This window comes from Colossoma macropomum, unplaced genomic scaffold (genome assembly GCF_904425465.1).
Source record: "Colossoma macropomum unplaced genomic scaffold, Colossoma_macropomum, whole genome shotgun sequence".
NCBI classification, from domain to species: domain Eukaryota; kingdom Metazoa; phylum Chordata; class Actinopteri; order Characiformes; family Serrasalmidae; genus Colossoma; species Colossoma macropomum.
The window spans coordinates 5,001-32,310 of NW_023495404.1; the positions used below are offsets into that span (position 1 = coordinate 5,001).

The following is a 27,310-nucleotide window of genomic DNA, read 5'->3' on the forward strand; positions in this document are numbered from 1 at the left end:
CACAGAGGAACTAATAACTAAACATGAACCTGAAAGGAGACAGAAAATCTATCATGATGTCCTGAAAGTGTTCATGTCTGAATTTCATTACAGTGGAAAGGTTTTTGGTATGAATGATATTACTCTCTCATTTAGCTGGACACTGGACAGCCACTTCATTAAGACCACCTCCTCGTTTCTGCAGTCAGGGTAACAAAGTATCAGAGAAACAGATGGACTACAGTCTGTAACTGTAGAACTACAGAGTGAAACTATGCGGTCAGTGGAGCTGATAAAGTGGACAGTGAGTGTAGAAACAAGGAGGTGGCCTTAATGAAGTGGCTGGTCAGTGTAATGTGTGAGGAGATGCTGATGTGCTAATTTTTAAATGGTTTTCTGTAGTTTTTGTGGTTCTAGAACTAAAAGTTCTGTTATGCTTTATTTATATGGTTCAGTGTTGATGCTGCTCTGGAAGACGACTCTCTCTGGAGACTTGATGAATGATGACCCTGTTAGCCCAAAATGAACCACAGTAGCAGGAAAAACCCTAAATCTGCTATAAGGAGCTTTAATATGGAGACGCAGGGTATTAAAGATGAACATTCACTGTGAATGAAAACAAGATTAACTGATGTTTTCATTTCTAGTCTTTTTCTGAAACTTCCACATTGATTCTCATAATCATATATTTACAGATGGCAAATGAAAAAGACCAACTACAACCACAAGAACAGCGTCTAATGCAGCCAATCAGATCATGGCTGGAACCACATTTCTGAATTTTACTTCTGTTTCTGGAACATTGCTGAGACAGACGTTCTGGTCACAACTAACCCTCTGGTGACCAAGAAGGACCAGTTCCAGCCTGAGGAGCAGCTTCCACAGGTTCCAAGAGACGCAACACAAGAGGTCATTTGCTGTGACTGTTGCTGTGACTGTCAGAAAAATGTTAGATGTTTTGTCAGAGTCACAGTGAATGAAGTCGTTAAGTCACCGTTAAGTTTTATTAAAGGGCCCAAATCATGGAGAGCTGAATGTTCTTCACCCTTTTTAAATAAGAGCTGGATGTGGTGTTTGAACACTGTCAGAGTCTCCCAGAACATTCAGTCACTGGAAACTGAGCTGAAAAACAGCCCTTTTTGAATTTGTTGTTTCTGTGATGTCATGAAAACCTACACATTTACACACATCCACCTATTCAGCCTTCAGCAGTTTAGCCCCGCCCACTCACACTGAAGTTATAAGAGTGTTTCAGCCTGGACTGCTTTTTGAATGGAGCACAATACAGTACAGCCAATCAGAGCAGAGCTCATTTACATGAAGCTTAAAAGCACAGAAATAAAAACAGCTGTTTATTTCAAAAAGGATAAAGAGAGGCTGAAAAATGGTCACTGAAAAATGAATGATGACTGTTTTTGATACATAAAACACACAAACATTATAAGTGGAGCTCGGAAGAAAAATAAAAAACAGGAAAAATGTAGAATTTGGGCCGTTTAATGATTTAATCATCACAGAAAGACTGCAGACAGTTCCTGTTCTCAGATTTGTGTTTAATATAAGTTTTAAGTCTTGGCTCAAATAGTGACGCGCGTGAGTGCTTGCGGGCGTGCGAATGCATGCGGCGCGGGAGAGAGAGAGTGTGAGAGAGAGAGAGAGTGAGAGAGAGAGAGAGAGAGAGAGAGAGAGAGAGAGAGAGAAAGAAAATGTACACGTGACCGCCTGAAATCTCTGTAAAAACAGCAAATCTGCTCCACTTTAACACAATAAAACTGACTGCTTTAATATTTCAGGCATTATTGAAGAATCATTGATGTTTTTCCTTATTTTTGCTTTTTGTCACTCTGTTTATTTTTTATGGTTTAGTTCATCCAATCAGCACTGCTGAATCGCTGCATGTTGTGTTGATGTGTAAATCTTTGTTAAATAAAAAAGTATCTGCACATTTTACAGGTTAGTTAAAGATTCTGGGTGATGATCTGTCAGAGTAAACAGTTCCACAGTGAACTGCTCTGATCTTTACATGCTCAGACAACTTATCCAGAGATGACGTCTCTCACTGTACAGTATGAGCTAATCATCCTCTAGTCCTTCAACAGTGGTCACAGGACGCTGCCCACAGGACGCTGTTAGCTGGATGTTTTTGGTTGGTGGACTATTCTCAGTCCAGCAGCGACACTGAGGTGTTTAAAAACTCCACCAGCACTGCTGTGTCTGATCCACTCAGACCAGCACAACACACACTAACACACCACCACCACGTCAGTGTTACTGCAGTGCTCAGAATGATCCACCACCCAAATAGTACCTGCTCTGTGAGGGTCCATGGGGGTCCTGACCACTGAAGAACAGGGTAAAAGGGGGCTAACAAAGTATGCAGAGAAACAGATGGACTACAGTCTGTAACTGTAGAACTACAAAGTGCACCTATATAGTAAGTGGAGCTGATAAAATGGACAATGAGTGTAGAAACAAGGAGGTGGTCATGATGTTATACCTGATCAGTGTATCTTGCTGAAATGTTTAAATTGGAGCAGTTTTATTTCAACAGTTGACAGCGCTTTGCACAAATTCTCTGGTTTGTATTCGGTTATTTTTGTTGATTGACTTTGCATTTAGTCTTAATGTTTGTTGGATATCACACCTTTGGGTGTGTAAGTTTGATTGTTGGTCACACTTTTTCATCATCTTTTTGTATATTTTCAATTGTCTGTTTCTTTCTGGCTCATGACTAAATGCAGTGTCTTGTTCACACTGTCAGCTGGGCTTGTTTGGTGTGTCAGGTGGGCTTGTTTGGTGTGTCAGCTGGGCTTGTTTGGTGTGTTAGCTGGGCTTGTTTGGTGTGTCAGGTGGAGATTCACAAACATTCTGACAATAACGCTTTAAAAGTAGCTAAAAAGTAGCCTCTACTCTTTCTGGAAAAGTAGCTAAACTGTAGCAGCTACAAATTTTGGGAAAGTAGCTATAAAGTAGCTAACTACTAATTTTTCAGTAGCTACCCCAACCCTGAATAACAAACAACTTGATTGTGTCCTGCGATTATTGATTACAAGGACATGTTGTGTCCTGTTGTGTCCTGTTGTGTCCTTGACTAAAGCTGTTGTGAGGGACATGTTTTTGTATAAGTGACTTAAACCTGCTTTATAAGAACAGGTTTGGTTTGTGACGACTGTACTTCAGGATACTTTGTTGACTTTTGCACCAACACAGTGATCATTACTGTATTCATAACGCTTTGAACATTCAGATCCACATTCTTTGACATCATTATTTATTATTCACCATTACTTTATCATGTGTCATTTATATTATAATGTTTTTAGACCAACTCACGACTTTAGTAAGAGCAGTGTTTGTTTTGTGAGGACTAAATGGGAGACTGGGAAAGGTATAACATGTTCATCAGTACCTAAGAACTACCTTTAAATCAATTTTAGAGCTGTTTACCAAAGGATTAACATTACAGTACGATATCCAAGTAATAAAGATCTTGTGCTTAATATATATTGATGGAGCTCAGTCTTTCTGTATGGTGATAGTGTCACTGTCTCTATACTGTAGAAGTGAACTCTATAATCATATCAAACAACTGAAAACTGGAGTTCTGGTGATGCAGAAGGTGGATTTTACTGTGTCTCTAGAGTGACTGACGATGACAGTAAAGCAGCTAATAGACCAGTAGCCTGTTGCCCGTGATTAACTGAATCTTCTACCCTAATTTGTGATGTAGTTTTACATTAAAAGCTACACTGGTAGCTACGGTGGTTAGTTTAAAACTGTGCTGCAGAGAATATAAAATCGTGAACATGTGCACATTAAAACTGATTATATAAATATGTAAACATTGTCCTTACATTTATCTTTTTATTTGGCTTTTAAAAAGTACAGCGAAAGGTTTCCGCAGTAGTACGAGTTTTTCTTCCTCTCACATATTAAATGACCAGTTCTGATTCACACCTTCCTCTTTTTTCAGCAGTTTCAGAAACATTCAAGGCTGTTGAAGTTTTGTCTGACCTGGACAAATGCTCAGTTTCTTAGGGGCCACTTGCACCGATTAGATGGACTTAGATGTGAAAGTAAGTTAGGCTGCATGTTTCATTTTACAATTCATGTGTGCCTGAAAAGCTTCAAGGGTTTATATATACCACATTTGATGGAGTCATGAATTCAGGCCTCTTAGATTGTCATCATCATTTGTTTCTCTTTTAGTCTGTTCTGGAATCTGGAATAAAGCTTGTCTGGTCAAAAGCGCTTCTGATGGAGAGAACAGAATCATGGGTAGTTCAATTAAATTAAGTTCAGCTTCAAGGGTTTGTGTATCCATTGAATCATGATTTAGAACAGAAGCAACACACTTTCACTCCGAAATTCACACATTTCCACCAGAGCTACAGAGATTCACTCAGGAGGGGGTTTTCTTTAGCAGGGATGCATTTTTCCACTGTATTCCATCTAAAAACATGTACTTTTTAAATAACTAAGTACGTTTGAAATGTGGTGGTGTAAATATGTATGTAATGTTATACAGTGTTGATTTTTAATAGGTAATAGGTGCTAATAAGGTGGCAGTTCATGAAATATAACATAAGCATAGATCCTCTAAGACTGTTATCTTGGGCACAGATGCTCAAAATAAGTAATATATATATTTAGCTTATATATAGCTTAGCCCTTTGTGTTAGCTGAGCATTCGTTAGCTGTGGCTGCTTTGCGTTTAGCAGACTGGGGTAACTGGGGCTGCTTTATTTAGAATTGATGTCAGGTGCAGCTGTTTAATCTTGAAATAAAGACAAGAGGCCTTATTTTCTCTGGAACTGAGGGCGTTAATAGGGTAAGATACTCAAAGTACAGTATGTTGGATTGTAATGGAGCTAACCTGCTGCTAACGTAGTTAGTAATAGCGATAGCTATCCACGCTAGCAGTTTGAATTAATCAAGTTTGTTAGTTCTTCATTGATATGCGGCTGTTTGCTTGTTGAATTTTTAAAACCAGAGTACTTTCATGGTTTTAAACATTGTAGATCAGATTTATTTTAAAGTGACAGAGTAATTTTTTATTTTTTTTAATTCAGCCAGGTGAGTTTGGGTCAGCAGTGGTGAGAAGGGCGGTGTTGGGTCGCGTGTGCTCTGCAGAGAAGCAGTGGCGTCCTGAGGTGAGCTTATGGCTAATGTTAGCAACCATTTAGACTAATGTAACAGTCCTTTATAGGCTGGGTGAATATTCAGAATGTGATAAAAGCCTGAAACAGCACGTTTATCTGATCATTCACAGTTTTATACTCGGACACAGCTGGATGGTTGGATGTGTAAACATGGCAGTGTTCATGGTGACTTAAACTATAAAGGTGGGCTCATAATTAGAAACACTGGTGTTGTGCTTCCACAGTTAGCAGAGCTGGACTAAGACTAGTTCACTCATTCTACGAGTAAATAAAGCTGAGCTGAACAGCTGAAGGCCTAAAGGTGCTCTGCAGATTTAAAAACTGACCAGGGCAGCGTTTAGTGTAACACCTGTTCTGCTGTAGTTCCTGAGAAAGATGAAAAGTATGATCTATGTGACGTCTATACTGACGTTTTAATAAATTAATGTTTTTAATTACATACAGTAATGTTTATACCATGGAAATGAATTGTTGCATTTAAAACATGTTTTATGATTGTTTTACTCGTGTGACGTTTTACACACCTTGTAGATTTTAATATGAATACCAGCTTCATTCCGTCTGTAGCAAATCATATTATACATTATAATAATTGCATTGGTTTGATCAGATAAACACCACTGAGGTGTTTAAGGAGCACCTTAACTCAGTGTTTATATACGTCAGCAAAACATTGTTTCTTTTTTTATTAAAGGCCTCAGATGAGTAGAACATTATCATTGTTATACTATGAATGTGTAAAATTGATTTGTATGCTTGATTTGTCTCATTTATTCTGACATATTTTTTCCTGTTACAGCAGCAGAACTGAAATACAGAGGAGACTCAACCCAAAAAACCCTGTATGTAGTGTAACTGAACAGTACAATCAAAGACACACAGATGAGTCCAAAGGTGAGAATATGTCTGAATATGTCTTTCTAAATGTTTAATTGAGCTGTAAGTGTGTTAAGTAACAGTGTAACACCTTTTACTTTGAATGATATTTGGCCAGATGATTTCAAAAGGGTTTTTAAATGGTTTAGTAATTAAGATGAAGAAGGTTGGTGTTGATTAACCAACAATAGAATGAGGGAAGAATAATGTTCAGAAAATCTGTTTGAGAAAATGTCACCTTATTTTCATTTATTTATTTTCTTTTTCTCTGACGTCTTTTTGGTCGTGGTGAATTTGCAGAAGTGAATATCGAGAAAGTAAGTTTTATTCTGGAGTACAAAGGACAGCAAATCACAGGAGAAGATTCTGACTGTTTTGGAGAGCGAGATTTCAAACACAATGGGGAAACTGTTCAGCTCTCAGATTTATAATGTAGATTAATAAAGATTCTGTTCTTTGCTTTCACTGTAAGTGTGAAACTGAGACCATCTGTATATTTTATTTATGTTCTTTATATTTTTGTAACTTTTTACTAAAAGATAAATCTACTACTAATTCTTTTTTTAAGTAGCATTAATGTCACTGATGATGAAGGGTCCTTTGGGCGTTTGGTCAACGACAGTGCTGATCCCAATTAAAAAATAATGAATAAACTGTAGTAAATGGTAGAACACACCTGTGTTTGTTCACAATAAGACATATTAAGAGAGAGGAGAAGATAAAGTCTGATTATGGAGGAGATAACCTTACATGGTGCACCGCTCAACGCAAGGTGAGAACATGGGGGAGTATAAAGTGCTCTAATGTTAAAATTATATTAATCCAATAGTCAATATTATATCAAGTGTATATTAATCTAATAGTCTGGAGGCTTTATTTAATCCCTCATTGTTATTTTTGTGTATTTTTAAACCTTAAACATTATTACTGTCTATTATCATCTAATTTTATACCATTGTATCCTGTTTCTATCAAATCAGTGCTCATTCTGACTGCACAGTAAATGAAGTCAATGTTAATTTAACCCCCAGATATTATTTAAAAATGTGTTTTAAACCTTAAACATTTTCTATCAAATCAGTGCTCATTCTGACTGCACAGTGACGTCAATGTTGTATTATCTAAAAATGTTTTTTGTTCATCAAAAGACAAAGTTACTGTAACATCATCCACTGAAAAGATCTTTGATCCATGTTCACAGGTAACAGCACAACAGAGCCAACTAGCAGTTCACCTACTAAGCTGAGAGTTACTGATGGTGTTTAAGGTTTTCTGTATTTGTTCTGATTTAGGAGTGATTGATGTGTGAGTAGATGAGACTGATGTCTAGTTTATGAGATCATTACTGGGTTTATAAGAGCTGAATGTGGCACTGTTTAGACTTTATTTGTAGTCAGTCAGTGATCTGCTAGCTTAGCTGACCTTTTGCATGGTTGAATTTAAGACTTCTATTTAATATTTTCCACAAGACTAATGTTGATGTTGTCTATACATTGATTTTTTTTCTTTTATCGCTCCAGATAAATGATGACGTGAATCAAACGAGAACTACATTTACTTCAAGAAACGTCACACGTCATGACCATCTGGAGACCGACATCCCGGTACATAAATATTTGATCCTTTGAAGTCTATTCCTAATTAGATAAAGCTCAGTGTTGTGTCCTACTGTGTTCTTCACTGAGGCTGTTGTGAGGGATGTTTTGTACAGGTGACTCAGGGCTGCTTTATAAGAACAGGGTTTGGTTTGTGACGACTGTACTTCAAGATACTTTGTTGACCTTTGCACCAGTACAGTGATTGTTACAGTACTCATGTTACGGGACGGCAGGGAGGCTAGTTGGATTATCTGAAACATTTGAATGTGACAAATTAGCAAAAATAGAAGAAATAGAGTGAGGAGCAAATACTTTTTCACAGCACTGTGACACAAAAGAGTAACTGGAGTTTTCAAATTATGCAAAACGCAGATGTTGCACCACTGCACAGATTAATTCAATTCCATCAGCAGCACTGACTACATAAAAATAAATGAAATAATCAATAATCAATAAATATCTCAGTCGATCCATAGTGGACCAAGATTCTCACACATCCAAAAAACCTCTGTGGGATCACGACTCTTCTCTGCACTCCAATCATAGATCTCCTTCACCTGAATACTGGTCTTGTACACCTGTTCTGTCACGTGTCTAGTCAGATGTAGTATAAAGCCCAGGTGTTGCTTCTTCGAGGGAGAGACACTGAGCGTTTTGCTGATTGTCTTCTTGTTATTGTTTTGTCTGCCTGGATTTCGGAATTTGACTTTGTCTGCTTGTCTCTGCCCCTTTGAATTTGCTTGCCTGGTTCTTATTATTTTACTTATTTGTCTGTGGATTTTTTTGGATTTGACCTCTGTCTTTTCCACGACCACGAGTTTCGCTCAAGCCCTTGATAATAAAGCCTCTCCTTTTGATTTTGACTGCAAGCATCTGATTCGTCTGGTTCTGTCACAAAGATGATCTACACCATTCTCATTTTACATCTAAAATCTGTGTATTTGTAGATGTTTTAATTTTAATGATGCCTTTAAAACATCCTAATTAAATGTGAATCATGTTAGAGCTAAACGTACAGTACAGTGTCTGTCAGCTAAAATGATCCATGTTGATGCACCATAGAAACCAGCTACATACACTGTAGATTACCTGCTGACGGATTCACTCAGGGGCTTATTCATATTGGGATACAGCCAATTTGGAGTTCACACACAGATGATAACAGCCTGCTTTATAGTTATTAAATTAAACATGAGCTCTTAATGAGGTGTATATTTTTAATTAATGCAGAAATTGCATTGCATAATGGGGGGATGACACGCTAACTCACACTCCCGCGAGAGAGTGCACGAGCAACAAGGTGGCGGCTGACAGATACAGATCATAGTTTGTAAAAACACCTTACTGAAATATTTTCCTCTTATCGCATAAAAAACCTACTTCTCATCCTAACGACCCGGAAGCAATAGAGGAATTCATCGATCAGTCCTACCATCAACTGATAATCATGAATCAGGAATAAAGAAGACGGGGAAAACAAAACTAAGATGAACTCAACTCCTACCTGCAAAAGACCACGTCCACCCAGCTCACGGGAAGATCTAGAGCTTCAAACAAAAGCTGTGCTACACATAGAGGTCAGTGGCATCTTACAGTCCATTGACAATAAACTGAGCAGTGTCGATGTGAGAATTTCACTCATTGAAGTTCTCCACAAAGAATTCCAAGCGCTTTGTGATAGCTTGGAGTTCAGCCAGCAACAAATCACTGAGCTGTCTAAAGAAAACAGAACCCTACAGCTTTCCATCAACAACCTCACATCCCACCTATCAGCTGTAATGAAAGAAAACACACAAATGAAGGAGACAGTACTAGATCTACAGGCTCGTCGTCCTGTCTGGCATTCCTGAAAATCCAGCCGAAGACCCCGAGAAAACCGTACAGGAATTCTTAATCACCAAACTAAAACTCCCACCCGATAACATTTCACCGCGTCCACCGCCTCGGAGGGAAAAACGCCCAAAACAAACGTCCAAGACCCCCTCGTCGCCAAAGTGGAGCACTATAAACATGAACAACTAATGATGAGCAAAGGAGAGGAGCTCAAAGGAAGAAACTGTGGGATTAACGACCGATTCCCTCGCGAAATACTCGACAGGCGCAAGAAACTCTTCACTGTAAGAAAGCAAATGATGAAAGAAGGTAACAGAGCAGTCATATCTGTGGATAAGCTGTATGTTGATGGGAATTTATTTAGAGATAAGGACACGACACCCTGGATATATTAAAGGAAGAGTGCGAAGGTGGGAAGAAGGAAAGAAGATTGTTGCCAATATCATTATTATTGACAATGACATTGCTTATGCAGTATATGAATATTATTGACTAGACAGACTACACAACAGACAATGATTGACATCAGTCTGCCTGTTTATCTGTCTGTCTGTCCATCTGCCTACAGATGTCTCTCTCTCTCTCTCTCTCTCTCTCTCTCTCTCTCTCTCTCTCTCTCTATAGCTATATGCACAGGTCCAACTTTGTACGAAATTTCACACACACACACAGGTCTCCATTACCAAGCGTTAAAAAGACTACCCAGCATCCCTCTCACTCTACTTTATCCTCACTTATTCTTTCTTCCTTTTTCCTCTTTTCTTTTTTCTTTCTTCTCTGTTTTTGGTGATTATCTATGTCTTCATTTATGTTTCATCTTGTAAATTTCTGGCTTTGTCCCAACATTCAAACGTAACAACACCAAAATATAAACCTAGAATCCCAAATCATGACTTATATATACATATAAAGGTAACAGCACACACATATACACAGCCCAACAATGAAACACAGATACATCATATTACACTTAACTTCCTTACATATCACAGCTAAAATGGAACATTCGTGGTATTGGATTTCAGGAGAAAAAATTAAGATACATAACAGCCTTGAAAGATTAATGCAGATATATGCTTATTACAGGAAACTCACCTAACAGAAAGAGACCAAATCAATTTGAAATCACACCATTTTAGCCACATATTTTCAGCCCATTGCAACTCCAGACAAAGAGGTGTAGCCATCCTAATAAGTAAATTCAATTCCACTATTGCTGACCCTGAAGGTCAATTCATTATAATAAATATTACTGTTAACAACAATACAATGACCATTGCAAACATCTACGGCCCTAATATTGATAATCCCACCTTTTTTCAGAACGTTTTTGAACAACTCTCAAATCTTTCAGACTCTCCAATTATTATTGGTGGAGATTTTAACACAGTCATCGATCCAAGTTTAGACAGAACAACCAACCCCAGAATCATTCGTAACTGGAAATCTACAGAAACAATAAAACAGTTCATGAGTGATTTTGGTCTTGTTGACGGTTGGCGACTAAAACACCCCAACACAAAAGAATTCACATTCTACTCACCAGTCCATCATTCATATTCACGTACAGATTACTTTAATAAGCAACTCACTCAATCAGAATCTCAAGCATACACAAATTCACCCCATTACAATAAGCGACCATGCCCCTGTTTGAATCATCTGAAAGAAAAACAATGTAAACCAGTCCTAAGGTGGCGTTTTAATACATCTTTGCTTAATGATTCTGAATTTTCAACCTACATCAAAACAGAATGGGCATCCTTCCTAGAAATAAATGACTCCCCAGAAATCCAATCTACAATATTATGGGAAACTGGAAAGGCAGTATTAAGAGGGAAAATAATATCATATTCCACATATAAGAAAAAGAAGAACTTAGAAAAAGTAACAACATTAGAGCAAAAAAGTAAAGAATTAGAAAATACAATAGTAAATAAACCCACAGAAGAAATACATAAAGAATTAAGGAATTATAAATTCCAGCTGAATGAACTGATAAATCAGAGAACCAAATTTTTACTACAAAGACTAAGACATGAAAACTTTGAATACAGTAATAAATCCAGCAAATTCTTAGCAAATCTCGTTAAAAGAAATAGAGAAAAAACAATAATTCCAGCCATTAAGGACACAACAGGAAAGATTATGCAGACCCCAGATGAAATTAATAACACGTTCAGAAATCATTATGAAAGGCTTTATTTATCAGACCATGACCCAAAACTGGAAGATACAAATACTTTTCTCATAAATATTAAACTACCAAAACTAACAGGAGAACAAAAGCAGTCACTAGAAGAACCAATATCATTAGAAGAGTTTCACAAAGCCCTAAACCAAATGCCCAACAATAAAGCTCCAGGTCCAGACGGTTTCCCAGCTGAGTTTTATAAACATTTTTGGCAAATATTAGCACCACTCTTAATTTAATTAACAACGGAAATCAAACAAAATTTGAGATTTCCCACTGATATGAATACAGCTACAATTTCTCTCCACCTCAAACCCAACAAAGATCCCACCATACCACCCAGTTATCGGCCTTTATCACTCATCAATACCGATATAAAATCATAAGTAAGGCATTAGACAATAGAATAGAAACAGTTATTCCATCTCTAATTCACCCTGACCAAACAGGTTTCATCAAAGGCAGACACTCTTCCACTAACATGTGGCGGCTACTCAACATTATCCAATATGCTGCCGACCAGGAATCACAAACAGCAACTGTAACCCTCGATGCAGAAAAAGCCTTTGACAAAGTAAATTGGAAATTTCTATTCGCTACATTACGCAGGTTTGGTTTCGGAGAGTCATTTATCCAGTGGATTAAGATCTTATACCTCACCTACGTCACTATATATATACATATACGCCACTGTAACCACTAACGGCATAATATCACAGCGTTTCACTCTTCACAGAGGCACTAGACCAGGACGCTCTCTCTCCCCACTTATTTGCTATATTTATAGAATCATTAGCTGCAGCATTACGCCAAAATGTCAATATTGAAGGAATCCAGACGTTAAACACATACATACATACATCATCCAAACCGCTTATCCTTCTGGGTCGCGGGGGGGAGCTGGAGCCTATCCCAGCTGTCATTGGGCGGAAGGCAGGACACACCCTGGACAGGTTGCCAGTCCATCGCAGGGCAGACAGACAGACATACACATTCACACACACACTCACACCTAGGGGCAATCTAGCATGTCCAATCAGCCTGACTGCATGTCTTTGGACTGTGGGAGGAAACCGGAGTACCCGGAGGAAACCCACGCAGACACGGGGAGAACAGGCAAACTCCACACAGAAAGGACCCTGGTCACCCGGCTGGGAATCGAACCCAGGCCATTCTTGCTGTGAGGCGACAGCGCTACCCACTGTGATTCAAACTATTGAAAATGATTCTAAAATCTCAGACTACTCAATTAACTGGTCCAAATCCTCTGTTCTACCAATACATAAGAACCTCTGTCATACACCGCTACAGACACTCTCTATTCCATTAAGCACTAATTCCATCACATATTGGGGCATCAAAATTTCCCCCCAGCTTTCAGAATTACCCAACCTTAATTACACCCCCCTTCTCAAAACAATAAGTGATGACCTCCAACGGTGGATAAACCTTCCCATTTCCCTCATAGGTAGAACAGCTATAATCAAAATGACAGTACTACCCAGAATCAATTACTTATTCTCAGTGATACCTCTTCAACCTCCAGTAACAATTATTATTAATTTACAATTATTTCCTCGCAAACCAATTACAACATATTCTAAAATGGATAAATCCCAACCGGACAGATTACACATGGATCGATACAGAACAAACACTATGCAAAGATATCCAGATAGCAGACCCACCATGTATCACCCAAACACTGAAAAAACAGGCCTGCTTTAAAAATCCAATAATCACAACAACTCTGACAAATTTCAAAGCTCTGACAAATTTCACAAAAATAACAAACTCTCCTCTCTCTGAATATTAACTCCCCCATTTGGAATAATTCTGACCTCCTCATAAATAAAAAAAAACACTGCACTGTACTTCCTGGATTGATAAAGGCATTACACACGTTAAACATACAGTATCTTCCACAACAGTACCCTGGTATCATTCTCATGTCTTAACCAGAACCACGGCATTGGCAGCAATCAGTTCCTCAAATTCCACCAGCTAAAATCCTCACTGTGCTCCAGAATTAAAGGGACTGTGAGTCCATCAGATCTCCCCCTCGCAATTTCTGATTTTTTGAATATATCCTCTCCAAACTCTTATTAAAAATATACAACCAGTTTCTAAATCAGACGCAAAAATAACAACGGAAAGAAGATCTCTCCATCCCTCCCAGTGCCGATTTCTGGCTACAGATATGCAGAAATAATATAAATCTGATCTCAGGTTCTGATCTACAGCTCATACAATATAAAATCACCTACAGAATACATTACACCGGACAAAAGATGTTTAAAATGGGATTTACCAGCACTGAAATCTGTTCTCATTGCACACTGATTACCACAGATAATTATATCCATGCCATGTGGCACTGAACACCTATAAAACATTTTTGTTAAGAAATTATTAATCAATTAGCCCTGTTTAAATATCACTATTCCCCTATCCCCAGAACCATGTCTGTTAGGAGACATATCAATAATCAGTATGATGAAGAGAACTTCCACCGCCCTACTCGCCACCCTAACCATCGCCAAGAAAACCATCCTCATGAACCGGAAGACAAAAACACCATCACAGTCACCCATTGGAAACATTTACTACTGGATCATCTATCTATGGAAAAATATCTGCTTCCATCAAACACAGAAATACTCAGTTTGACTCGACCTGGACGCCAGTTACCAACTTCTTACAGTAATCTTCCACTAAACCAACTTTACTGGAGAAGCTGATATACTGAGATCCAATACCCAGTTCAAACTACCCTACACAATCATAAACACTCCCCCCTTTAATACCACACACACACACACACACACAAACACACACACACACACACACACAAACACACACACACACACACACAAACACACGCACACAAACACACGCACACCCCCACAAACACACACACAGAATTCATTATACAACAAATCTAATTCTTACGACACTACTGGTGTTTTTAATGTTTGCTGTTCATCAAGTCCATTATTCTTACTATTATTATTATTGTTATTAATCTATATGTTTGTTTTTGCTTATATATCCTCCCTCAAGAATGTATCATAAAACTTCAAAAGTCCTCCAATGAAGGCAAAAAAAAAAGAAAAAAAAAGAAATTGCATTGCGTATAATGATATGTGCACAAAAGGATTTTATTTATTTATGGTTGTGTCTGATGCATTTTTCCACAATGCCTCTGTTTTTTATCATACAATTCATTTAGTTAGTCTCGTTTCTATCCAGTCAGTGGTTTTAATATTTAAGTGTAACTGTGTATTTCTGATTGGGCCAAAGTCGAAATATGAACAATAAACACCTGTAGCGGTTAGCATAAATGCTAATACCCTTAGCGACAATGCCAGCTAGTTTACATTACTTTGTTGGACTCTTAACAAAATTATTAATCTACAAATAGTAGTCGGCTCAATAATATATCACTGTAGTTTATATTCTGGTGCAGTCTGTGAACATGTAATAGTGCAAACATGAAGCTGAAGTTGGGTTCTTATTCACCAGCTTCTCCTTCAAATTTTCCGTTCCACCTTAAACGACACCACAGTTACATTCTGACGCCTGTGCAAATGAGCATCATTTAAGGTGGATCGGAAAATCTGGACAAGAAGCCAAATTCAGCTGATTGTTCTTGTGTTCTTTATGTATTTCTCTGGTGTAAATGATTATCTGTTGTTTGTCTCTGTGTTCAGGTATAAAGTGAATAAATACATTGCTGCTGTTGAGTCCAGTGCAGCTGGCTAATGGTAACGGCAGCAGACATTCAAGCAACACGGCAGGAAGGAGTTGATGCTCTAAACATGACGGTGCAGAGGTTAATTAGTAGAAGGCTGTGTCTCTTAATCCTGTTCCCCAGAGCAGCTGATCCAGCTAATGAAGGGCTCCATAATCAGTTAATGAGCTGGATCAGGGCTGTTCTCTTCAGGAGTACCTGAAACTGTACAGTGCTTCCCAGGTTGAGAATATGTGTGAATGTTACAAAAGGCGATATGGTTGTAGCCTAAGGAGACTTTAAAGATGTTCTGATCTCAACAGAACGGTTTACCGGCCCTTAAAGCACAAACATCAACATTACTTTAGAAATGACTCTGCAGCTTCTTATTTACATTTAATTAAAAACACTATTGGATTTTTGGAAAAATAACGTCCCAGTTATCTGTTATCCTGCCTAACGTTACCTTAATAAACACATGTTAAAGTGTGGAACACTGAAATTATTAATTTGACTGTTGCTGGCTAAGCATGTCAATAACCAACAACATGTTCATGCAGTTTGATGATGCGGCGGAGAATCACCCCGATAAGTGATGCCCTGCAGCGTATCACAACATCCACAGACTAAACAGAGGAACTGGAGACAGAGTTCTTCATTCTTCATAAAGGTTTATGTTTCCAAATGGGTTAAATAATGTTATGGCAGTGAACAGTGGCATGTTTTCCATATTCACACAGTTAAATTAGGACTGTATGATTGGAGTTAGAATCTATATGATGTGTTAAACGACATGGAGGGGTCTTCACTGGCAGGAGCTCCAGTATAAATATAATTTAAGATGTCAGACAGTCAGAATACAGTCTGACTTAGCGCAGCAATGTGGTCTTGGTTTCAGTTGGGTGACAAAAACAGACAAGCTGCTAAATGCTGTGACTACACATACAAACACAGTTGGGACTGTGAGACTGTCAGTACTGACCATCCTGATTTTACACTCGTAAAGTGTTTCACTCTGCAGGAGCAACTTTGTGTGTTTTTACTTTAAAATGTTGTGAAACTAAAGGAACGGTTCACTGAAAAATCAAATTCATCCAGTTTTCCCCTCACAAGCCTCATGAGCCAAAACCTGTTTGGTGTCTGAAGTTTGCTTCTTTAGCTTTAGCACTGGAGCTACGAGGCTAATTGAACTTGTTAGCTACATTAGCTTTGTAGCTCCAATACTAAAACTAAAGAAGTAAACTTCAGACACCAAACCTGTCTCGGCTCATAAGCTGTGTAGATGTTATTCTGCTGTATAAAGGAGCGTCAGACGCCTTTTAAACTCTCTCAAACACACGTTTCCCTGTTATCTGTGAAGAACTGGGACTGAAAACTCTTCCTCTAGTCCTTTGACCATACAAAGGAATAAATATGTGCAGATGATTCACCACACCTGTGTTTGTGATTCATGACAGTCAACCAGGTGATGAGATGATGTGTGACTATGGAGAAAGTGGATCTGGAGAAACTCAGGTTTATAAACTAAAGGTTTTTATCCTCAAATTACTGTCAGAGGCGTTTTTGAGCTTTAAGTCATGAACGTAATCTTCAGTGTTACAGATTAAGTGATATGTTTATATAATATGATTAAGTTAATGGAAATGTTTAGCCACACAACAGTTTATAGAATTGATAGAGTATTTTAAGATTTTACAGCTGTAGCATCATAACATTAGCATTAACTCTTACAGGAGCTAAAGAAATGGTAAACAAAGGTCTTGGATTAAACATTTGAATGTCGTGTTGTTTTAGAAATATATAAATACAGTTTGGTTGATACTCTTAACTCACTGATCTGCGTATTCCAGAACATTATGGAAGTTACTGTATATTGAGCAGGTGGTCATTCTTAGGATGGGTTATTTTGTCTCAGCTCCTCAGTTAATGCTGTGCTGGCCATGGAGTCACCTGGTAGCCTTTGTAGTGCTTGTGCTAACAGGCTAAACATTTAAGTAGAACAAAAGAAACTTTAGAAGCACAAAAGGAGAACAAAATTATTCAAAAATAAACTGGCTTTACAAAATAATAACTGTAGACGTTCACACACCAGACACTTCATTAAGTCCACTTACATGTTTTTACACTCACTGTCCATTTTATCAGCTCCACTGACCACATAGTGTCACTCTGTAGTTCTACAGTTACAGACTGTAGTTCATCTGTTTCTCTGCATACTTTGTCACCCTGTTCTTCAGTCGTCAGGACCCCCATGGACCCTCACAGAGCAGGTACTATTTGGGTGGTGGATCATTCTCAGCACTGCAGTAACACTGACGTGGTGGTGGTGTGTTAGTGTGTGTTGTGCTGGTCTGAGTGGATCAGACACAGCAGTGCTGCTGGAGTTTTTAAACACCTCAGTGTCACTGCTGGACTGAGAATAGTCCAGCAACCAAAACCATCCAGCCACCAGCGTCCTGTGGGCAGCGTCCTGTGACCACTGATGAAGGACTAGAGGATGACCAACACAAACTGTGCAGCAGCAGATGAGCTATCGTCTCTGACTTTACATCTACAAGGTGGACTGACAAGATAGGAGTGTCTAATAGAGTGGACGGTGAGTGGACACAGTGTTTAAAAACTCCAGCAGCACTGCTGTGTCTGATCCACTTGTACCAGCACAACACTCACTAACACACCACCACCATGTCAGTGTTACTGACCCACCACCCAAATAATACCTGCTCTGTGGTGGTCCTGTGGGGGTCCTGACCACTGAAGAACTGGCTAATTCTAGAAAAGTCTGTAATTAGTCTTACCACATACTACAGAGTGCACCTGGTGGGCAGTGGAGATGATAAAATGGACAATGAGTGTAGATTCACTCACTCAATGTTTGTGTTTACATGCAAAATTCATAGATTTTTGCCAATCAGATTGAATAATTCCAGTTATAGATTCAGACTGAGGTGTTTATTCTCACTCTACTCAACACTGATGAAAATCTCTGTTTACATGCTCACTACGAGAAATACGATCCAAACTTATAACACATGCATAGAGAACCTCTTAGTGTAGACGTTACCATGCCAATGAGTATCATGTGAGTCCAGTCAGAGTGAGATGAGCAGCAGTGAGCAGCACTTGTGTTTTTAACTGTTTTAAAATGATGTGAGACTCAGGAAAATGTCCTTCACCTGTCCTTTAAAGAAGGCCGAGAGGAAGACGTTGTGTTCTGAGACACATAAGCTGGACGTCCGTCCCACCGCCGTCTTTTAAAGATCATTGTTCAATCGGATATAAACTGTATTCCGAATGGCCTCAATTAGACTAGTCTATTCCGATTGAGGTGTTTACATGGACACCTCATGTAATATATTCCGATTGAGCTATTTGTCAGATTATTAACGGATTATTAGGCTGCATGTTAATTTGACTAGTTTTCAATTTGGCAAACAGTAAACTGGTTTCTATGATAATGATGTGTGCATGAATGCTTGGTTAACCGTTTGAGGTACCAATTTCTGAACACTGAAATCACTGTGACTACATACGTTTCATTATAGGAAAATGGAGAAAACATACAGAATAACAATTCAATGAATGTGATGTTTTAATGTGACTGTTTACTTGGATTTGTGAGTATTATAGTGTTAAACTTTGCTGCTCTGAAACACAAATGCATTAAGGTGTGTTGTTCACTAAGTTAACTACTCTAGCTGATCCTTCCAGAAACAATGAAAAGATGTTTTTCTCTGACAAGCTGACTGTTTGCACTTAATCCACTGAGGAAAAAACATGAAAAGTCCTCATCAGTATCCAGTGTACCAGTCAGCTGTGATGTTAACTCTCTGATACTTAGTAAAACAACAACTTTCAGATTTTTTTGGCTGTTTATGAATAATAAAAATACAAGTGTCTTCTTTTGTGTGCTGTAAGATTTTGTGCTCCATATTTTTTGAGAATCCTAACACCAGCACTGTCACCTAATAAGTAAACATACAGTCCTACATTAATTTCAGCTGATGTTCTTTTTTTAATTTTATTATTATTGTGATTTCCTTCTCTGTGGTTAACAGAGTGTCTGTTCATTAACTGTTACTCACATATCAAGTTAGTCAGAATTCATATTCCTAATAAATGCACTTTTTCAATTTTCTGACTGAAAACCATATTGTGATGTAATTTATCACTGTATCATTGTGTCGCCCAGCCCTTACACACATTGTGTTCCAGCAAAGCACACTACAATTTCAGTGCCACAGCTGTGCTGAGAATGATCAATTATGGTGATCAATCCATGAATAATCATCTATAATGGATGATCAATCTATGGTGGTTCCTTTTCACTGTTCACTGTTTATTATATTGCTCCTTGTGTAACATAATGGAGTTATGGCATAACTGAAGTTTGAGGAAAGACCACGCCTTAACTCCTCCTTCCCAATTTCAGCTTCCTATAAATACCACTCCTTCACTCCTCCCACTCGTGACGAAATTTCGCACCGACCCGGCTTCGTGCTGCTTACCTGCTATCATCTCGTCCTCATGGACCTCGACATTGTCGCTTCCGATGACGACCTCTTTAGAGAAAGCCAGCACCTTTCCTCCCAGGGATCCGCGCGTCCTGCACCCAGGCTCAGGTCCGTCGTCGCGGTTCCCAACACGCCTGCTGCCTCGGCTTCCTCCGGCTCCTCGTCTCGCCACGCCGGCTCTTTCGGGAGACGCTGCGCGCCGTACGAGAGCCCCCGGATCCCCCGCCCGCTCCGGCGCAGTCTCCGCGCACGCGACGCGGCCGTCGAGAGCCGAGGATTCCCGCGACTCCCCCGGATCCGGCGCTCCCGCGCCCCTCCTGCTCTAAATCTAGACCTCCGTCTATCTCCGATTGGACCGTTGCTAAACTGCAGAAGGTCCTTAGGGACCGGCACGTTTATTTCGCCCGCACGGCACCTAAGGCAGAGCTTTTCTCCCTGTACGTGCAGTCTCTCGGGAGTAAACAGCGCCTGCCTTCCGCTGCTAAGGCGCACCCTGATCGCGTCACCTTCCCCACGGCCCCGGCGCGTGATGACGTCACCGACTCCCCGGACGCCCCCTCGTCTGATGTGCCGCCCTCCGCTGGATGTCCCGGACCCGCTACCAGGCAGCCTGCCTCCGTTGCTGGCCCTGCCAGCACTGTCGTCGCCCCCATTGCATGCCTTGCTTCTGTTTTTTCTCGGCTCTCTCCCCCTATATTTTCCCAGCCTTTTTCTGCCCCACCTTTGGATATGTCTCTTCCTTCTTCTCAGCTTCCTCCTTTATCATCCCAACCCCTCCCTTTATCATCCCAACCCCTCCCTTTATCATCCCAACCCCTTCCTTTATCATCCCAACCCCTTCCTTTATCATCCCAACCCCTCCCTTTATCATCCCAACCCCTCCCTTTATCATCCCTCCCCTTCCTTTCATCATCCCAGCCCCTCCCCCTTTCTTCGTACCTGTTTCCTCCTTCTTTTATGACGTTCCCTGCTTGCCCTTCTGCCTCGTTTTCTCATCTCATCCCAGGTCTCCAGTCGCAGTCACTGCCAGCCCAGCCTCGGCCCCTCCTCGCCGACTCCTCGTTTTCCCTCTACACCGCTCCTCCTGCTGTCCCACCCAGCGAGGCCCGCCTCTTCAATCCACCTCTCGTCTCTTCTGCCCTGCGTGCACGGATCCTCCAAGGTGCGGACGTCAGTCTCCCTTCATTACTTCACCCTTCCGCTGCCTCCGGTGCTCCCCGTACAATCGACGCCGGCGATGTTTCTCTCACCCTCAAGTGTGCCGATCCTCGCACCTCTAAGGTCCTCACCACTCCTGAGTTCGCACTCGCTTTTTCCATCTACCGTGATGTACTCTGCTCAGCCTTCCCATCGCGGCGTCAGGAGCTGGATGACTATCTTTCTATCATCTTGGACCTCGCCGTTCGATTTGGAGGGTCGGGCTTCTACGATTACCATCGTCTGTTCTCGGCCCATGCGTCTGCCCGTCTTCAGCAGTGGAACATGTCTACATATTGGGGCTACCTGGACCTTGAGCTCTACTGTCGCGTTTTTGCTGGTCGTACTGCTCTCTCCTGTGAGCTCTGCGGTTGCCCGTCTCACCCCGCTTCCTCCTGCAATCTCGTTGCTCCGCCCCCTCCCGCTCCCCGCACTGCCGTACCCTCAGCTCCTACGGCAGCCCCCGCCCCTATCTTTACGACTTCCAGTTCCCGCGATAGCCACGGGCGGCGTTTGCTTTTCCTCGGGGGACGGATGGTTTGTAATAATTTCAACTCCGCTGGTTGTTTTTCCTCTTCGTGCAAGTTCCTCCACGTCTGCTCTCATTGTGGCCACGCTCATTCTAGATCGGGATGTCCCCTTCACCCTCCTAAGTTTGGGCCCAAATGACTACTTCGGCATCTTTCTACTCCCGTCAATGTCCCTGCTCTCGCTGCTGACCTCTCCCTCCATCCTGATCATTCTTTCGTCTCGTATTTGCTGGACGGCCTCATCTTTGGCTTTTCTCCTGGACTCGCTGTGCTTCCTGCCTCATCCCTTTCATGTCGCAACCTCCTCTCCGCTCTGTCCGAGCCTGATGTTGTGTCTTCTCTTTTAGCCAAGGAAGTTTTGGAGGGTTTCATGATCGGCCCTTTCGCTTCTGCTCCCTTCTCCACCTATCGCGTCAATCCTATTGGCGTCGCCACTCGTAAATACTCCGGCAAGAAACGCCTCATCATTGATTTGTCTGCCCCTCACGGCTCTTCAGAACCATCCATCAACAGCCTCGTGCCTAGCTCTGATTTCTCTCTTCACTACGCTACCGTGGACAATGCTATATCGCTCATCAAGCAGGCCGGCCGTGGAGCTTGGCTCGCCAAGGCTGACATTGTCTCGGCTTTTAAGATCCTCCCTCTGCACCCTGATTTTTGGCATCTGTTCGGAGTTTGCTGGGATGGCAGATTTTACTTTGCAGTTCGACTCGCCTTCGGATGCAAAAGCAGCCCCAAGATTTTCGACACTCTGGCCGAAGCCTTGTGTTGGATCTTGCTGAATGTTTGCAGACTACCCTACGTGCTTCACCTCCTCGATGACTTCCTCGTGGCGGTCCCCCCTTCCTCCCCACCTGCGTATGGCCTCCGCACCCTCTCCTCTGCATTTCAGCGTCTCGGTATCCCCCTCTCTCCGGAGAAGACATTGGGTCCATCTACCTCTCTTGAGTTCCTTGGCATTCAGCTGGACTCAGTCTTGTTTCAGGCTTCCCTTCCACCCGATAAGCTGGATCGCATTGCTACTGCCCTGTCAGAATTTGTGCTGCAGCCTCAATGCTCGAAGCTCCAGCTCCTCTTCTTGGGCATCTCAATTATGCAATTCGAATAATACCTCAAGGTCGCTCTTTTATCTCCCACCTCCTCAGCATTGCCTCCTCGGTTCCCTCACTTCAACACCGCCTCTCCTTGGATGACGCATGTATCTCGGAACTCCGCTTCTGGCTCTTCCTCCTTCAGCAATGGAATGGCATCTCTTTCTTCCACGAAGACGCTATCCTAGTCCCTGAAGATCTGCAACTATTCACTGATGCTGCTCCCTCGATAGGCTTCGGCGGCTTCTATGGCGGCCGCTGGTTCGCTTCTCAATGGCCTCCGGAGTTTGCTTCACTTTCATTTGAATCAGGTGATTCCTCTGTCTTGTGGGAACTCTACCTGGCCGTCATAGCCGCACTCCTTTGGGGACACGAATGGACATGACGAGTGATCCTTATCCACTCCGACAACTCTGCTGTTGTTCATATGATAAACAAAGGACGATCTAAATCCCTGACACTCATGCCATTCTTACATCGCCTGACTTGGCACTCAATCAAACATCAATTTATTCTTCGAGCCATTCACATCCCAGGCCATTCAAATGCTATTGCTGATTCTCTCTCTCGTTTTCAATTTCAGAAATTCAAAGCCTTGGCACCTCAAGCAGAGCCTCATCCGACACCAATTCCTCCATTTTCAGACTCAATCCTCCAACTGACCAGCAGTTCTTTCAGCTCCTCCTCCAAGCTCAAGAAATAATCTTAAGCGCAGTTGCCCCTCGTACCCTGTCAACCTATTGGTCCGGATGGAAATCTTTCCAGCGCTTCCACGCACTCCACAGCATTCCGTTCCCTTCAGACAATCTGTCAACGACAGCTGCTTACCTCACATTTGCCAGTTCATATTTAGCCATTCGCTCTTCCACCTTAAAAGTCTATTTAGCCGGGATCAATTTCTTTACAAAGCTTATCAACGGAACCCAACACACAACAGCTAACCACCCTCAGATTATACTTTTACTAAAAGGAATCCAAAGAAATGAACCTCGCCTTCCACCACGCCAGCTGCCCTTAACCTCTGACATACTCCACCACTGCATTCAGACACTCCGTGCTGGTCTCTTCCCCAAAGAACTATCCACTACATTAGAAGCTCTGTTTCTCCTCGCCTTTTTCGGATTCCTGAGATGCTCAGAATATACAGCTCAAACAGAAGCTTTCAACCCTGCTCTACATCCCTGCCTATCAGACTTAACCATGTTAAACTCAGATACCATGATCTACAACATCAAACACAGCAAAACAAACCAGTTTGGTAAAAGCATTCCTTTGTACTTATTTAAAATCAACTCTTATCTGAGCCCATATGAGCCTCTGGCACAGCTACTCCAACTCAGGCTCTCTCAAAACGCCCAACAATCAGACCCACTTTTCATTACAGAAACCGGCTCCGTGGTCTCCCGTCGCTGGTTCCACAAACTCTTACGCCTAGTTCTTTCATTATCTGGTTACCCTCCGGAACAATTTTCTGCTCATTCCTTCAGAATTGGAGCAGCTTCTTCTGCTACTCGCCAAGGGCTCCCCGACCATATGGTCCAACTACTCGGACGATGGTCCTCGCAAGCTTACCATGGCTACATACGCACGCAAATCCAGGACCTCCGCCAAGCTCACGAACAGCTGGCCTCCATCTAATCTGGAATTTTTGGGGGTCGGCCCTCTCTCGATCCACAGAGGCCGTACTGAACTCCAGCCCAAATTTTCCTCAGAGTTCCCCTCCTATCATTATCTAACTTACCAAGGCGTGGTCTGCATTCACAAAATGGAGTTATGGCATAACTGAAGTTTGAGGAAAGACCACGCCTTAACTCCTCCTTCCCAATTTCAGCTTCCTATAAATACCACTCCTTCACTCCTCCCACTCGTGACGAAATTTCGCACCCCTCCTCCTCCCCTTCTCCTCCACTTTGTCCATGCCTGCACTTAATCTTGGTAGGGGGGTCGGCCCTCTCTCGATCCACAGAGGCCGTACTGAACTCCAGCCCAAATTTTCCTCAGAGTTCCCCTCCTATCATTATCTAACTTACCAAGGCGTGGTCTGCATTCGCAAAATTATGTTATGGTGTAAACTACTGGCTACGAGAGAGAATGACATTTATTAAATATACCAGCCAACTTATCATTCATGTTTTACATTTTAAAAAGAATATGTTAACATCAGAGGAAGTCATTGATTAAACTTTCAGAGACCTGATAAATTCCTTATTCATTTTCCATAATGCCTTGTTACGCAGCGTCATGATGCATCATTTATACACCTGATTATTATTAAAGTATTGGAGTTTTTTCTGTTCCTGTTCTTGATTTAACAGTCAGAACTTTGTGTGTGGTTAGTTTTCACCATGTCCTTACAGTGTGGTATGAACAGGAGAATTGTGTGTTTTCATGTCCTGATATTTAAACTGGAAAACGTCCTGACTGCACTGTGAGAGTTCAGACCTCTTAAAGACGGTAGATAATAAAATATCAGCTGATGAACTTAATATATGAACTTTCTTTAACACAGAACTGTTTTCATCTCTAGATCTCTCAGAAAGGTGTGTTCCAGTATTGTAGGTTTATGTCACGATTTTCACAAAAACAAGTACGTGAGTCTGTCTGTGTGTGTGTGTGTGTGCGCGCGTGAGAGAGAGAGTGTGTGTATGTATGTACTTACATTTCTTCAATCCTGCTTTGATTCTGTTCTCACCTCCATGTTCCACTCTAAACACACACACACACACACACACACACACACACACACACACACACACACATTAATATACTCATTTAAATGTTCTCACCTTCCTGTCTCTCTCTCTCTCTCTCTCTCTCTCTGAGTCTCTCTCTGTCTATATTTACTGCGTGAGGAGAGAAAGTGGTGTCTGTTTACACTGATTACAGAGTCGTTCTTCTTTAAGTGTTTCTTATGGAGCCTTTTTCTACATTATGATCACTGAGTCTGTACATTTGTAGCCTGTGTGACACTAGGTCCCAGCTGGGATGGAAACAGGACGGGCACTAGGACCCAGCAGGAAGGCTAGTGTTCAGAGTCGAGAGCAAACGCGAATATCTTGAGCTGTTTCGAGACCCGTCAGAACGCCACTGTAGTATGGAGTCACGGTACGTGTGATTATTTTAGCACGTTTGTTGATGTGGGCATTTTGGTAGTTCACAATCTCTGTGTAGAAGTTTAATGAGTTGTTTCATTTACTCTGTAGCTGAATGAAGTCTTGGTGCTTTGCCCTGCTTAAACAGTCAGAAAGATGAGATACAGGTAACTACTTTCAATTGTTAAAGCTAAGCAACGCTGGGGGTTTTAATGTGTTTTATACAATGGAATGGTTTGGCATTTGTTCTAGTCCCAAATGCTGCAGTGCTGGCGCTTCTTACAGTGGGGTATTCATTATGTTTAGCTAATTGTGGAGGCTGGTGACTGAAGGAGAGCTTCCAAAGGGGGTCAGCAGTTACAGTTACTGAAATAACCTACAAACAGTGTGTGTGTGTGTGTGTGTGTGTGCGCGTGCGCCTATTCCACACAGTGCGTGTAAGCATCACTGGGGCTAAGGCTACAAGGCTATGGGTTCTAATAGGGTTTCCAGCTTAACTTTACTGGAGGTCTAGGCTGCTGCAGCATTTATATATGTGTGCATAAAAATTGAAAACTACCTTTTGTCTCCTTTTGTAGAGTGGCTGAAGACAAGAGTGCAGACATTGGTGTAGCCACTGTTTTTATTTATTTATTATTTTGTTTATCTTTGAGGGGTCTGAGGGGGTGTAAGGGGGTCTGTTTCTGGGTGTGTGCAGTTACTGAGATGCACTGTGTGGTGGTCTGACTGTGTCTGTGATCAGTGACAGTGGAATTGTAAAGCTGTTTGGGAGGGGGGGAGGGGGGGGTTGACTGATATGGTTTTTCAGGGCCAATACTGATCATTAGTAATCAATAATATATAACCAATAATATATATTTTATATATAAAATATATTTACCACAAATTTGATGTTTGTAATCCAACTCACAACTTACATTAAATTAACATAAGAACATTAAATTATACAGTGCAGTTTGTAAAAATAGCCTAACTTATAATATTTTTGTTATTTTTGAACAGATAAAACAAATGAATGAAACAGCTCTCAGTGATTTTTCACAGCCACTGATGTTTGTAAGAAAAAGTGAGCTCAAAAACATTAAATTGAATAAACTATACAAACATATTTACACAGTTTTTATATAAAGCACGTGTAGTTTGAGACACTGACGGTGTTGAAAGGGTCAAATCAGTAGAGGAGCCTTTTCAGTACATGAGTTTAAGTAAGAAAGACTTGATACAGACTTAAAACTGTATTAGTCCTAAACTAACCAAACACACAGAACTGTAAATGTAAATGAGCATGCAATAAAAATAGCTTTGTAATATAAACACCAGTCAGGCTGTATGAACAATAACATGTTTATTAGTGATGGTGAACAACACTGCTGTTATCTGGAGGTGTATTTTTCTTCTTTCTTCTTCACCCTAGACTTCAGTCAATCCGCCCAAAATCTGAACCACAGAATGCGGTCGTTAACAGGATTGGTGGCAACTGTGCAACTCTGACTGAGCCGCAGACAGTTCGA

General features: G+C 41.1%; 1 protein-coding gene across 6 annotated transcripts in view; it reads right to left on the bottom strand.

Moving 5' to 3' along the window:
* LOC118802060 (ribonuclease inhibitor-like) overlaps positions 1 to 27,310 on the bottom strand; it is an 86,995-nt gene that overhangs the window by 1,271 nt on the left and 58,414 nt on the right. For all 6 annotated transcript variants that reach the window (XM_036562517.1, XM_036562518.1, XM_036562515.1 and 3 more), the window contains one exon: positions 25,367 to 25,413. In XM_036562517.1, coding sequence (XP_036418410.1) covers positions 25,367 to 25,413 — 47 coding nt within the window. The remainder of the gene's footprint in view (positions 1 to 25,366; positions 25,414 to 27,310) is intronic.